Source organism: Amphiprion ocellaris, chromosome 4, assembly GCF_022539595.1.
Source record: "Amphiprion ocellaris isolate individual 3 ecotype Okinawa chromosome 4, ASM2253959v1, whole genome shotgun sequence".
NCBI lineage: Eukaryota > Metazoa > Chordata > Actinopteri > Pomacentridae > Amphiprion > Amphiprion ocellaris.
In genome coordinates, this window is record NC_072769.1 from 2808909 (window position 1) to 2824890 (window position 15982).

A 15982-nucleotide genomic window follows, 5' to 3' on the forward strand; every position below is an offset into this window, starting at 1 on the left:
GTTCTCTCTAGAAGGTTTAGAACGTCAGCTGTTCTCTCTCCAAGGTTTAGAACATCAGCTGTTCTCTCTAGAAGGTTTAGAATGTCAGCTATTCTCTCTCCAAGGTTTAGAACATCAGCTGTTCTCTCTAGAAGGTTTAGAACATCAGCTATTCTCTCTCCAAGGTTTAGAATTTCAGCTGTTCTCTCTCTAGAAGAAGGTTTAGAACATCAGCTGTTCTCTCTCCAAGGTTTAGAACATCAGCTGTTCTCTCTCCAAGGTTTAGAATTTCAGCTGTTCTCTCTAGATGAAGGTTTAGAGCGTCAGCTGTTCTCTGCTTCGGAGAGAAGCTGTGACTGATGCTCTGCCCACAGAGGAGCTGCACCTATAGGAGCCCTTTATTTCTAGACAGCGCCACCTACCGGCATGGATGACCTATCTGGTTGAATTGTGACATGAACCTTCAGAAACACAGAACATTTAGTTAAACTGAACCTGTATTAGATCATCGTGTAAACAGAAATGAAGTTAAAATAGAGCTAATCCTAGAACTGGACAGAGGACGTTCTGACTGTGTGAACAGGAAACGTCTTCCAGAACCTCCAGCTGGTTCCTTGAAGCTCCTACGATGACAAGGACCTGATGACTGTGAACCTCCTCAGAACATCTGATGAAGAGTCAAAGTCAGTCATCATTAAGACTCATTAATAAACAGCAGCAAAACACACAAACACTGAACACAACAACAACACTGCATTCTGGACAAAACTCGACTGACATATGAAATATGTTGACACAGACTACCTTAAAAAGACACAAAACACCACAAAGAGACACAAAATGACCACAGAGACAAAATGATCACAAAGCGACACAAAACAACTACAAAGAGGCACAACCACCCATAAACAGACACAAAACGACCACAAAGCGACACAAAATGACCACAGAGACAAAACGACCACAAAGTGACACAGTGTCTTATTATTGAAATTATCATGATCATTTTTTCATTGTTAGTATTATTTAATTATTCCTATAATTGTCAGTATTGTTGTTATGATAATATTTTGTGCTTATTGTGATTATTCCTGTTATTATCATGATTAGATGTTATTATTGTTATTATTATTGTTTTTATTGTTATTGTTGTTGCCATTGGTGAGGACACGTGACTCTGCGGTCCTTCGGGTCTGACGTCACCCCTCTCTGGATCCAACATGGAGTAGGAGGACCGGGGGTCTGGCGGGGCATCCTCACTGACAGCAGCGCTCCATCCTCGGTCACCGCGTCCCAGCCCGGTCCGCCGGGGCAGCAGGAGGCCAGCGATGCGCTCCGGCGGCTGAGGACGGACAGCAGAACCGGGACGACCGCCGGGACCACTGGGAGGACGAGGACGCATCACCGTCACCGGGATTAAAGGACCGAACCGGAGCCGCCGCCGCTGCAGGGCGGAAACATGAAGACACCGAACCGGGCCGCCGCGGCGGGAGCTGCTGATTACCGGAGGTGAAACGGAAAAGATGAACGAGGACACGCGCCCAGACGAGTGAGTAACACGCTCGCACACACACACAGTAACACATCAACACATTGACTGCGCGGGTTTGTGCAAAATCACGTGATCTAATATGTTCTCATGGAGGAGGTCATCTTCATCATCATCATCAAGGAATGCAGCAGCAGACTGAAGAACCTGAAGGAATTTCCATCAGACCATCAGACCTCCACCAGACCATCAGACCTCCATCAGTCCATCAGACCTCCATCAGACTTTCATCAGACCTCCATCAGACAATCAGACATCCATCAGTCCATCAGACCTCCATCAGACCTCCATCAGACCTTCATCAGACCTCCATCAGACCTCCATCAGATTATCAGACCTCCATCAGACCTTCATCAGACCTCCATCAGACCATCAGACCTCCATCAGACCTCCATCAGTCCATCAGACCTCCATTAGTTCATCAGACCTCCATCAGATCTCCATCAGACCTCCATCAGACCATCAAACCTTCATCAGACCTCCATCAGTCCATCGGACCTCCATTAGTTCATCAGACCTCCATCAGACCTCCATCAGACCTCCATCAGTCCATCAGACCTCCATCAGTCCATCAGACCTCCATCAGATCTCCATCAGTTCATCAGACCTCCATCAGACCTCCATGTGTGTATGTGTGGTGACGAGGTATCAGACAGTGAACACATCAGTGACGTGTTCTGGACATGGCCCTCCATCCACGCCTACCTCCTCTCAAGACCACCTCAGTGGTGGAGAACATGAGTGTAACCTTCAGGAGTTCCTGGAGGCTCCTGAGCTCCTCAGTGGTGGAGAACATGGAGTTCCTGGAGGCTCATGATCTCCTGAGCAGGACTAACTGTGGTGTCTCTGCAGTGACAGCTACATCGTGCGAGTCAAAGCGGTGGTGATGACCAGAGATGAGTCGAGCGGCGGCTGGCTGGCTCAGGACGGCTGCCTGAGCAGGGTGGGCGTCTGCAGGCTGCTGCCGGCTGAGCTGCTGGGACGGAACAGCTTCCTGATCCACGGAGAACGTCTGAAGGACCGGCAGGTGGGTGGCTCCAACCTCCAGACACCTTCTCATGCAGAGTCAGCGTAGATTATTTACTTCACGTTGAACCTCAGAACCTGTAGACAGCCAGGACAACATCTCATCATCTGGACCACGTGGATCCATCAGAAGGTTCAACCAAATCTGTCCCTAAGATCTGAACGTTCCGTTAAAATCTGTTTACAACTTCCAAAAATATTCATCTTCTGCGGATGATGAGCAGAATAGAGAGGAAAAGTCTGGAGAGGAAACATGGAGATAGAGAAACATCTACAGGATGAGGAGATAAAACCACTACAGAGAGATAAAAAAAAAAAAAAAATACCACGATGAAATAAACGTAGCATGGCTCAGAAACAGTGAACAGAGGAGCAGAGAGAAAGTTTTTAGAGTCGGTGAATATGGAATTAATTCTCAAAAAGACACAAAACAACACAGAAAACGACAAAAACGAGACACAAAATGACAAAACATGACAAAATGACAAAAATGAGAGACAAAATGACAAAAACCAGACACAAAACGACAAAAAAGAGACACAAGATGACAAAAAAGCAAGACAAAATGACAAAAACGAGACACAATGACAAAAACGAGACACGAAACGACAAAAATGAGACACAAAATAACAAAAACAAAACAAAATGACAAAAACAAGACACAAAATGGGAATGAGACACAAAACGACAAGAATGAGACAAAATGACAAAAACAAAAAACAAAATGACAAAAACGAGCCACAAAATGAGAAAAAAGAGACACAAAACGACAAAAACAAGACAAAATGACAAAAACGAGACACAAAACAACAAAAATGAGACACAAAATGACAAAAACGAAACACAAAACAACAAGAATGAGACACAAAGTGCTCCTACCATCACCAGGGACCTGGATGATTGAGAACCTCCACAGAAGTCTGAGGAGACAACATTAGTTCAGAGTTTAACATCTGAGGAGAAACATGGTGGACATGAAGGTTCCTGAATTTTTTTGTTAAAATAAATAATGACAGAAGTTCACCTTCTCTTGTGGTGTTGTGTTCAGGTGATCCTGGAGTGCTTCTTGAAGAAAGACCTGGTGTACACCAAGGCCACGCCCACGTTCCACCACTGGAAGGTGGACAACAGGAAGTGTGGACTGACCTTCCAGAGCCCGGCGGACGCCCGAGCCTTCGACCGCGGGGTGAGGAAGGCTCTGGAGGACCTGACGGAAGGTAGCCTCACCTGTAGATACCTGTCCTGCAGCTGCAGCAGAGCTCTGTTCTGATTGGAGGGTTCCTGACACACCTGAGTTCTGCAAGAGTTCCCTGGAACCATGTTCAGGTGTTTTTAGAACTCACAGCTGAGGTGTTCTTCTGTCAAATCATTCCTTAGAACAGATTTTAATACTTTTTCTAGTTGGATTTAACTGGACGGTTGTGAATTTAGATTATTGACTTTTAAAGTATTCAGTTCCACAAAGAACTTTCTAGCAGGAGGTTCTTTAAAGATTCCCCAAAGGTGCCGTAGAATAACCATCAGAAAAGGTTCCTTTAGGCTCCATGAATGCCGCTCCAACGAACTTCAGCAAACTTTCTTAAAATGTTCTTTAAATGACCCCAAAGGTTCCTCAAAGAACTTTAAAAAACTGTGGCTTAGACCTCCATAAATAGTGCTCCGAAGAACTTTAACAATAAAAGAAGGTTCTTTAGGAACCATTTCCATAAACATTCTTTAAAGACCCATTGAAGGTACCTCAAAGAACCATTAAGAAATAGTTCTTTTAGGCACCATAATTGTCCCGTCAAAGAATTGTGCATAAAAAAGGTTCCTTAAAGAACCATTTCTTCACACATTGTTCATTTACCCCGAAGACGCCTTAAAGGATCATCAAGAAGCGGTTCCTTTGGGATGATAAATGGTGCTCTAACAAACATTAGCAAATAAAGTCTCTTTCAAATGTTCCCTAGAGAACCATCAAAAACTGGTTCCTTTAGGCACCACAATTATCCCTCCAATGAACTTTAGGAAAAATAGTTTCATTCAGGAACCGTTTCTTCAAACTTTCTTTAAAGTAACCAAAGGTAACTCAAGCAACCATCAGAGAATGGTTCCTTTAGGTGCTATAATTCGACCTTCAAAAAACCTTCGCAAAAATAGGTTCTTTAAGGAACCAGATCTTTAAGTGCTGTTTAAAGAATCAAAGTGCCTCAAAAAACATAAAAAATTGTTCCTTGAGGATCATAAATGGTGTCCCAACAAACATAACCAAAAACAGGTTCTTAAAGGAACCATTTTCAGGATGGTTCTGGACTCACCTGGTGGAATAAAGAAACACTTTTAAAAGAGTCCTCAGTATTTTTTCCAAAATAAAAGCTTCTTTGAGTCTTGTGCAGGTTAAAGAAGGAGAAGATGAGCAGGGTTCTGTTGTTCTGCTGTCTGTTCTGCAGGTTCCACCACGTCTTCGTCCACGCTGCAGAACGAAGCGGAGCTTGGAGACGATGACGTCTTCACGGTGAGAAGTTCTGCTTCAGATCCAGATGTTCTCTTACTGGCGTTTTGTCTCTGTGGGTTCTTCTGTCGCTGCTTTCATCAGTTTTTCTGTTTGAGCAGATTTTGTTTCTCTTTCTGTTTGGTGCTGCTCAGACTTCAGAATGTTGTTTTTTATCAGCTGCAGGTTCTCAGCTGCTTCCTGGTTTCCTGCTCCTGATTTGTTTTAACTCACTGAGGTTCGTTTTAAAGTCCAGCAGTTCTGTGAAAGCAGAACATCTTGAAGAAGAGAGGACTCGGAGATGTCTTCTGGCAGCATGAATTTACCCAAATCAACTGGAAATTAGGTTAAAATGATAAAGTCTCATCTAAAATGAGAAAACTTCGTCTAAATTGACTCAAAGATTGTCGAAAATTACTGAAAATTAGCTTAAAATGTCATATGTCTCAGCATTTTTTTAAAAAAAGCCTTAAATAAAGTAAAGTTTGTGTAAAATGACCCAAAGACACTAAATGACGAAATTGAAACAAGAAACATCCAAAAACGAGACAGAAAGTGGCAAAAAATTGACAGAAAACAAGAAAATGAGACTTAAAATGTCAAAAATAAGACAAAAAAATCACAAAAATTGGACAGTCAATGACTAAAATGATATAGAAGATGAATACAAAACAAAAAGGTAAGACACAAAATGACAAAAACGAGATCCAAAATGACCAAAATGAGACACAAAACGACAGAAGCGAGACACAAAGCAACAAAAAGGAGACACAAAACAACAAGAACGACACAAAACGACAAAAACAAGACAAAACAACAAAAACGAGACACAAAGTGACAAAACGAGACACAAAACAACAAAAACGAGACCCAAAGCAACAAAACGAGACACAAAACGACAAAAACAAGACAAAACAACAAAAACGAGACACAAAGCGATAAAACGAGACACAAAACGACAAAAACGAGACGAAACGACAAAACGAGACACAAAACGACAAAATGAGAGAGAACGACAAAAATGAGACACAAAACAACAAAAATGAGACCCAAAGCGACAAAACGAGACACAAAACGACAAAAACAAGACAAAACGACAAAATGAGACACAAATAGAATAGAATAGAATAGAATAGAATAGAATAGAATAGAATAGAATATTCTTTATTGTCATTATACAATGTATAACGAGATTGCAGAGCTTCTCCTTTTCAGTGCAAGGAAATCTTAAAGGTAGTGCAAAAACAATCTATTTACATATATACAGTATAAATAACGGAGATAAATAACGGAGTGAATATAAATAGCAGTGAATGAGACAGTGGTGTATATTGCACAGATGCACTATGTTGTTGGCTTTGTGTGAGACATGTGAGAGTTCAGGGTGGTGATGGCTCTCGGAAAGAAACTGTTTTTGAGTCTGTTTGTCCTCGCTTTAATGCTTCTGTAGCGCCTTCCAGAGGGCAACAGATCAAAAAGCTGAGAACCGGGATGTGAACTGTCCTTGATGATGTTCTGAGCTCTGCTGAGGCACCGGGTGGAGTAGATGTCCATGAGGGAGGGGAGAGGACAGCCAACAATCCTCTGAAGCCTCACTCTGTCTGCCTCAGTGCAGCTCCTGTACCAGGTGGAAACACAGAACATCAGCAGGTTCTCTATGGATGAGCTGTAGAAGGCCAGCAGCAGCTTCCTGTCCAGGTTGTTTTTTCTGAGGACTCTCAGGAAGTGTAGCCGCTGCTGAGCCTTCTTTATGACAGCCGTGATGTTGTCTGTTCAGGAGAGGTCATCGGAGATCTGGACTCCCAGGAACCTGAATGTGTGGACTCTCTCCACACACTCGCCATTGATGTAGAGGGGGGGTGGGTCGGTTCTGTTCCTCCTGAAGTCCATGATGATCTCCTTTGTCTTTGAGGTGTTTAGTGTCAGGTTGTTTACTGAACACCAGGTTGTGAGTTTCTGGACCTCCTCTCTGTAGGCTGTCTCGTCACCTTTTGAGATCAGACCGACTACTGTGGTGTCGTCAGCAAATATGACGATGATGTTGTTTCTGTGGACCGGTCTGCAGTCATAGGTGTAGAGACAATACAGGAGGGGGCTCAGCACACAACCCTGTGGTGTACCGGTGCTCAGTTCGGGTGGAGGAAAGGTGGGGGCCAAGTCTCACAAACTGGGGTCTGTTGGTTAAGAAGTCCTTAATCCAGCTGCATGTGAGAGAGGGGAGGCCCAGGGTGTCCAGTTTGTTTATCAGGATGTCTGGTATGATTCTGTTGAAAGCCAAGCTGTTATCCACAAAGAGCATCCTGGCATAGCTCTGTGGTTGTTCCAGGTGGGTCAGCACAGCTGCAGAGCTATGGCGATGGCGTCCTCTGTGGATCTGTTCGCTCGGTATGCGAACTGGTGAGAGTCAAGTGTGGGGGGGAGACAGTCTTTGATGTGCCGGAGAACCAGTCTCTCAAAGCACTTCATTATAACAGGTGTGAGGGCAACAGGGCGGTAGTCATTGAGGCTGGTTGTGGGTGACGTTTTTGGTACAGGGATGATTGTGGCAGATTTCAGGCAGGTGGGGATGACTGCTTGGGCCAGGGAGAGGTTGAAAATCCTGCAGAAGATGCAAGCCAGCTGGTGAGCACATGTTCTGAGCACCTTTCCAGGGACTCCGTCTGGACCAGCAGCCTTCCTTGGGTTCACTGCCAGGAGCCCACGCCTCACATCGTGCTCCTCCACAGTGAGTGGGGGGGTGCTGGAGTCAGGTGGGGGTAGGGCTGGGGCAGATGAGTGTCGCTGCGATGATTTAAACCGAGCAAAGAAGCAGTTGAGCTCCTCTGACAGCGACTCGCTCAGGTCTCCTGGTGTCACATCACATCCTCTGAAATTTGTGATGCTCTGCAGACCCTGCCACACTTCCCGTGGTCTGTTGCTGGTGAAGTGGGACTCTATCCTCTATCCAAAATGACAAAACAAGACATAAAATGACAAAAACGATACAAAACGAGAAAACGAGACACAAAATGACAAAAACGAGACACAAAATGACAAAACGAGACACAAAATAGCAAAAATGGGACAGGAAATGACAAAAATGGACAGCAAAGGAGAACATGAGACGTAAAATGTCAAAAAATGACCCAAAATTCATCCGGCATGACTAATAGATTGATACAACTCAGAATTCCAGCTCCCAGACTCTAGATATCGATCATTACTATCAATACTCTAATTGGCTCTTTACGTTACCAATCGGTTTAATCAGCTGTTTGCACGATTAGTTCAAACACCATCGGAAAGTTAAACGTCCGACTGATAAATGGTTCTCTAGATAAAATACTGAATTTGATGGTTTTATTTTGAAGGATCCTCTGTGTTCATCGTGTAACTGCATCTCGGCCGGTCACTGGAGAGTTTTAAGTTTCATCAGATATTTTAATCCTTTTTATGGTTGGATTTAAGTGGACGGTTGTGAATTTAGATTATTGAGTTTTAAAGTATTCAGTTCCACAAAGAACTTTTTAGCAGGAGGTTCTTTGAAGATTCCCCAAAGGTGCCGTAGAATAACCATCAGAAAAGGTTCCTTTAGGCTCCATGAATGCCATTCCAATGAACTTCAGCAAACTTTCTTATAATGTTCTTTAAATGACCCCAAAGGTTCCTCAAAGAACTTTAAAAAACTGTGGCTTAGATCTCCATAAATAGTGCTCCGAAGAACTTCAACGATGAAAAAAAGGTTCTTTAGGAACCATTTCCATAAACATTTTTTAAAGACCCATTGAAGGTACCTCAAAGAACCATCAAGAAATAGTTCCTTTAGGCACCATGATTGTCCCTTCAAAGAATTTAGCAAAAAAAAGGTTCCTTAAAGAACCATTTCTTCAAATATTTTAATTACCCCAAAGACGCCTTAAAGAATCATCAAGAAGCGGTTCCTTTGGGGGGGCACGAAGCTTTGTCTGCTCTGAGGCTGTGATGTTATAAAAAATAGATTTTTACATTCTGGATAAAATCAGAGCAACAGACTCACTGTCATCACAAGTCTACCTATAAAACATTTTTAAAACAGATTTATTTGATCTTTCTTCAAAAATCCTTTGCTACTTCGATGTCCACACCTCCTTGACCTTTCAACTTCTCTCCACGCTTCCTCCAGGTTGGCTCACTAGTTCATCCCAATTCATTAGTTTGTGTGCAGTTACAAAATTACTGACGGAAACGGTGTCTGACAAACGCAAAACAGGTGAAGATTCATCAGTACCTAAAAACTCCGGCTATACCTCGAGAGTTACCTTAAATTTGGTTTTATTAAAGGACAAGACAGAATTCTGTTATTTGTGGTGAAATGCTCGTAAATGACAGCATTTCAAAACACAGTTCGGTAAAGTCGGAAAGATTCACAAATTCGGACTTCCGGCATCAATACCTCATCAAATATACGTTGTCTAAACATAAACGATGCCTCTTTTCCATCGTTGTAAGGTAGACAATGTGCTACAAGCCCAGTTTAATCAAAAGTAGCTGCAGAAATAACATTGGTGTCTATGAGCAGCAGGCTGTGTGACGAGTGAACAGGGACCGTCTGCAAAATGCAAAACCGCTGCAAACAGCAAAGAGACACAAATATTCAATAAATTTACTGCAGCCAGCAACTGACTCCTGGTCATACTACAAGTCTTGGTTTGATATTAATTTTTTTTTCATAATTTTAAGGATTTTTTAGTTAAAAAAATAAATTAATAACTTAACGCTTATGCATTGTAGTTTCACCACATTTACTGAAGCCATAAACTCTCTCCTCCTCATCAGAGTACAACTCTTGGTTTGATATAAATTATTTTTTTTATATAATTTTAGGGAATTTTCCATTAGTAATACAATCCAATAACTTCCCTCTTATGTTTTGTAGTGTACTTATGGGGTGTTTTTTTTGTGGGTGGGGGGGGCTGGTGCTGGGGTGCAGCTTATACAGGGGGCTCGAAGCCAAACAGGTTGGGAACCACTGCCCTAGAGAACCGTCAAAATCTGGTTCCTTTAGGCGTCGTAATGATTCTTTCAAAGGACTTTAGGAAAAATAGGTTCATTCAGGAACCATTTCTTCAAACATTCTGTAAAATAACCAAAAGGTTCCTCAAGGAACCATCAGAGAATGGTTCCTTTAGGCGCCATAATTCAACCTTCAAACAACCTTAGAAAAAATAGGTTTGTTAAGGAACCATATCTTTAAATGTTGTTTTATGGTCCTTGTGTCTCACCCCCCACCTCTCTATCTCTACCTCTACACCTATATCTCTATCCCTCTATCTCTAACCCTCTATCTCTACCTTTCTACCTCTTCTGTCCCTCTCAACCCGCCCGGCCAGCAGCAGATGGGTCCCCCCACATTAGAGCCGGGTTCTGCTCGAGGTTTTTTTCCCTGTTAAAAGGGTGTTTTCCTTGCCACTGTCGCCTTTTGGCTTGCTCTGGGGGTCAGGTATTTGGGTTCTGTAAAGCGTCTCGAGACAATTTGACTGTAATTGGCGCTATATAAATAAAATTGAATTGAATAGAATTGAATTGAAAATTGAAAAAGAACGATCGATGGTGCCTCAAAAAAACATCAAAATTGGTTCCTTTAGGTGCCATAATTATAAAGGACTTAGGAAGACTAGGTTCATTCAGGAACCATATCTTTAAATGCTGTTTAAAGAACCATCAGAGATTCTCTAAAGAACTGTCAAAACGCTGTGTTTTGGAGTTTTAAGCTTCATGGTAGTAATTTAATAACTTATTGCGAACAGATTTGTTTCTGACGTCAGACTTTGTTCCGTCGGTACGATGATGTTTTTGTTGGTGGATTATCTAAGATCTCCTCGCCACCAGAAGTTAGATGAAGGTCCACCTTCCTCTAGGAGAACATGTTCAGTGACTTCCATGTTCTCTCCTCCAGACGGCCACCGACAGCTCGTCCAACTCGTCTCAGAAGCGAGAGCTGCCGGTGCACGCCCTGGCATTGCCCACCTTCTGCGACTCCCGCCGCCACCACTGCATCATGGGACATTTCTACGAGCAGCACCGGCCATCTGACCACTACTTCCTGGACCAGGTGAGCAGAATCAGCTGAGAGCTTCTTCCTCTGGTGTTTGATCATCTCTGGTCTGGTTTGGTAAAAGAAAACCTGTAAAAACCACAGAGAGGAAAGTGAAGAGATTCATGTGAAAGCAGTGTCACTTTATCTCTGGACTAAAACTTCTGAACAGCTTCATCCACCTGAATTATCCTGATGATGACCAGAGATTTAACCATCTGAACTCCTGGAGGCTTCTGGGTGCTTTTTGATTTTCATATTTGACTGCAAGAGAGTAGGATGACAGAAACCTGGTAGAAGGAAGTAAACTGTAGTCTGAAATCATGTCCAAAAGCTAACTCCAAATCAAAAGTAAAAAAGCAATGACGAAAGTCCTGATGTCAGTAAATGTAGATCAGTTGTAGTTCCTGGTTGTTCCACCAGGTGGAGCCGCTTCCTGTTTAATCCTGTAGAGACCAGAGGAGGTTAAAGCAGAGAGCATTGTGGGAGATTAGCAGCAACGGGCACCATGACAAAGACTAATGAGGAGGTTAATGACCTGGAATGTCTTGATTTAGAAAGTTTAATTATCAGTCTTGTTTTCCTAATTTTATGTCTCATTCATCAAAGGTTTCTCTTTTCGTGTCTCGTTCTTGTCATTTTGCGTTTAATTTTGGTCATTTTGTGTCTAATTTTGGTCATTTTGGGTCTAATTTTGGTCATTTTGGGTCTTATTTTGGTCATTTTGGTCACTTTGTGTCTAATTTTGGTCATTTTGGGTCTTATTTTGTTCATTTTGGGTCTAATTTTGGTCACTTTGGGACACATTTTTGGTCATTTTAAGTCTAATTTTGGTTATTTCAGGTCTAATTTTGGGTCTTATTTTCGTCATTTTGGTCACTTTGCGTCTAATTTTGTTCATTTTAGGTCTAATTTTGGTCATTTTGCATCTAATTTTGGTCATTTTGGGTCTAATTTTGGTCACTTTGCGTCTAATTTTGGTCATTTGGCGTCTAATTTTGGTCATTTTGGGTCTTATTTTGGTCATTTTGGTCACTTTGCATCTGATTTTGGTCATTTTGGGTCTTATTTTGGTCATTTTGGGTCTCATTTTGGTCGTTTTGGGTCTCATTTTGGTCATTTTGGTCACTTTGCATCTAATTTTGGCCATTTTGGGTCTCATTTTGGTCATTTTGGGTCTTATTTTGGTCATTTTGGTCACTTTGGTTCTAATTTTGATCATTTTGGTCATTTTGGGTCTCATTTTGGTCATATTGGTTATTTTGGTCATTTTGGGTCTAATTTTGGTCATTTTGGTTACTTTGGGTCAAATTTTGTTCATTTTGGTCATTTTGGGTCTCATTTTGGGTCTAATTTTGATCATTTTGGGTCTTGTTTTGGTCATTTTGGTGTCTGTTGTTGTCATTTTGTTTCCTGTTTTTCTTTGTTTTGTGTGTCATTTTGGACGACAGGCAGTTCAGGCTAACAAGCAGAGAGCATTGTGAAAGCCAAATCTGAGCTTAAAACATCAGAATCACTGCAGATTTTTCATTTCTACAGTTTTACAGCCTCCACAGACGTTTTCATTTTTCCACTTTACACCAGAGATGTTGGAGCTGTTCATCAGTTTGTCTCCATGTTTGACAGGAGATGATTTCCTGATCCTGAACTTTATTTTGTGTTTCTGTTTCTAACCTGGAGGGCTGCTGGGAGATCGAGTCTTTCTAAGGAAACACCCTGAGATGTAGATCACAGCTCAAAGCTCTGGCTCTAGAAATGTTCTCACAAAGTTCTGGTGATGTTGTGGGCAGAAAGTTTTCTCTCAGTTGAGGATAAAGTTCTCTGAAGATGATACCAGAATGTTTTCCAAACATCGCAGTGAGAACGTTCTTCCTCTGTCATCCAGAAACACTGTTGGAAATGTTTTGTAGAACAATGTTCTTAGCAGTAACATTCCCAGAACATCCCCAGAACATTACACCACCTTTAAACCATAGGAGCTTCAGTAGAAACCAGCCGGACTTGTCTTCCGCTCTGGTTGGAGGTCATTAAACTTCACACGAGTCTATCATGGTGTCCGTTGCTGATAAACTCATCCAGGTCCTGGTGAAACGTCTTCCAGAGAAGTCTGATTGGTTTCTACTGAAGCTCCTAGGATCCTAAATGTTGATCCTGTTGGAGGTTAGTAACCTCCAACCAGAACTGATGTGACAACCTTCTTCCTACACCACCTTTAAATCGTAGGAGCTTCAGTAGAAATGAAGTGGACTTCTTTAGAAGACCTTGCTTGAAAAGTTTTTTGAAATGTCTTCCAGAGAAGTCCGGCTGGTTTCTACTGAAGCTCCAGGACCTGGATGAGTTTAACAGCAATGGGCACCATGACAGAGACTTGTGGGTGGAGGTTAATGACCTCCAGCCAGAGTTCACTGAGTTAAATGTTGTGATCAGGTAAACCATCATGATCACGTGTAGAGTCTAACTAATGTCAGTCCACCGTGTGTCCGTGCAGGCGGTGCACATGTTTCCTCGCCACGTCAGCTTCCAGGTGGGGGAGGAGATCGTACGGCTCAACCCTCGCGAGCGTTCCTGGCTCACCGGTTACGAGGACTACCGCCACGCCAACTCCATGCACAGCAACGCCCCGCCCCACAACCCTGACGCCTGCGTGCACTTTACCAAGAGCGAGCCACCCAAACATGACTACGCCTACCCATACCCGCTGGCCTGCGACAGAAAGCCGGGCCGCCTGGAGCCAGGCAGCCGCCGGGCGGTGGTGACGCTGCAGCCGCGAGCCCTGCAGCCAAAAGGCAAGCGGCGGACCGAAGACGGCGAGTGCTCACGCTGCGTTTACTGTCAGGACATGTTCAACCATGAGGACAATGGACGTGGCCGCTGCCAGGAGGCGCCGGACCCCATCCAGACCTGCATCCGGCGGGTCAGCTTCATGTGGTGTGCCGACAGCCTGCTGTACCACTGCATGTCGGACCCGGAGGGCGACTACTCGGACCCATGCTCCTGCGACACCAGTGACGAGCGCTTCTGCCTGCGCTGGACGGCACTGGTGGGTCTGTCACTGCTGGCACCTTGCATGTGCTGCTATGCCCCCCTCAGGGCGTGTCATCGCTGCGGCGTCACCTGCCGCTGCTGCGGCGGCAAACACAAGGCGGTGGGCTGAGGCCCCGCCCACTCAGACGGGAAGGAGGCGGTTCTGTGTTGTTCCTGTTATCGTTGTTGTTGTTCGTCTCGATCTCCAGAAGGTGGCAGAATAAAGGTTCCTGTTGTTCTTTGAGGACCAAAAGGCTTCACTCCTCATGAAGACTGGACTTCTCATTTCTATATAAAGTTATATAAATATCTATAAATCTATATATAAAACAGCTACTTTATATTTTTACATTTGTGCGTTTTAATGGTGTTTTTTCAGTGTTCTGTCCGTCAGTATGAATGTGTCTGTAGTGCTCAGCGACACACTGCAGAAAACATCAACTGTGAAAACTTTGTAGGAAAATAATCATGTGGTCAAATCACTTCACTCTGAAGGACAAACTCAACATTTCAATAAACTGGAGTGTTCTGAGGTGGATCATATTTTTCAACTCATTTGGCTGATTGCTGATATAAACACACGTTTTCCAGATAACTGCAGAGAACATCAGGTCTCACCTGTAGTGGAATTAGCACACAGTAAACACAACACACCATGAAGGTTCTGTTGGGTTAAGGACTCACTCTGACTTTAAGAAATTGGTCCAAAATTACCAAAAATATTGCCCAAAATGACTAAAAATTGGTCCAAAATGACTCTAGTGTTTAGGGTTTAGTTTCATTTTGTTTTCTTTCGTTGCGTTTCGTTAAATCTAGCGTAGTTTAGATGCTTTAACAGGATAAAGACTCAGAACTTCCACTTATTTTTCTGACATTTTTGAGCATTTTATTAACATTTTATTAAAAAATTAACATTTTTTGAACATCTTTCAGACATTTTATTAATATCTAAAATATATTTTTATGACATTTTATTATCATTCAGATATTTTACTAAAAACAAGATAAGACATGTTTTTTTTTTTTTTTTTTTTAGAAAAGAGGCTAAAAACTTTAATATTTCCACACTGTTGTTATTTGGAGCTTCATTTAGTCACATATGAGGGCAATTATATGAACATTGAGGGTTCAGGTGAGGTCAATCATGCGTCTGGTTTGATTTGGGTTTTTCTCTTCAGCGCTGAATCCAGATTCTCCAACAGGAAGTTTCTGGTCTCTGAGGAAAACGTTCCTAAACATTGATCCGGTGGCTCCATCTTGTGTTCAGTTGTTTCCTCTCACAAAGACTGGTTAAAAACACCGCAGGGTACCTGTCAGTTCTGGTGGAGTCACTATGAACCACACCTGTGGACCAGGTGTACCTGCCAGTCACCAGCAGGGTGGAAAAAACCCAAATGTAATGATGACGAAAGAACCTCCACAGTCAATTTATTGATATCTCTGTGACATTTCAGTCATTTTTTTATATATGACTTTTAAAAATTGATCCAAAATGACCAACAAAAAAAGTACAAAGCGACTAAAAAATAATCCCAAATGACTTACAATTGTTTGATAATGACTAACAATTGGTCCAATATTATTCAAAATTTGTCCAAAACGATTAAAAATTGGTCCAAAATGACAAAAAAAAAGAGTCAAAAATGACTTTAAGGTTTAGTTTAATTTAGTTTGGTTTAGTTTAATTTATTTTTAAAAAAACATTTAATACATATTTCGATGATTGATTTCTAACATTTTATTTTTTTCATGTATTTTATGGAATTTTCTAAAATTTTGCTAATATTTTTACCTTTATTTTAGGACATTTAATCCACAAATTTTTCATTTTAAGAGCATTTTATGGATTTTTTTTCTGGAATTTTGTTAATATTTTTCT

At 42.2% G+C, this 15982-nt stretch overlaps 1 protein-coding gene across 1 annotated transcript; it reads left to right on the forward strand.

The window, feature by feature from the left end:
* Positions 1 to 1163: 1163 nt before the first annotated feature.
* spred2a (sprouty related EVH1 domain containing 2a) lies at positions 1164 to 14641 on the forward strand. The gene is made up of 6 exons (XM_023292324.3): positions 1164 to 1528; positions 2381 to 2555; positions 3603 to 3771; positions 4987 to 5051; positions 10942 to 11097; positions 13568 to 14641. The coding sequence occupies exons 1-6, from the start codon at positions 1503 to 1505 to the stop codon at positions 14231 to 14233; spliced, it is 1257 nt and encodes a 418-aa protein (XP_023148092.1). The 5' UTR covers positions 1164 to 1502; the 3' UTR covers positions 14234 to 14641.
* The last annotated feature ends 1341 nt before the right edge of the window (positions 14642 to 15982 follow it).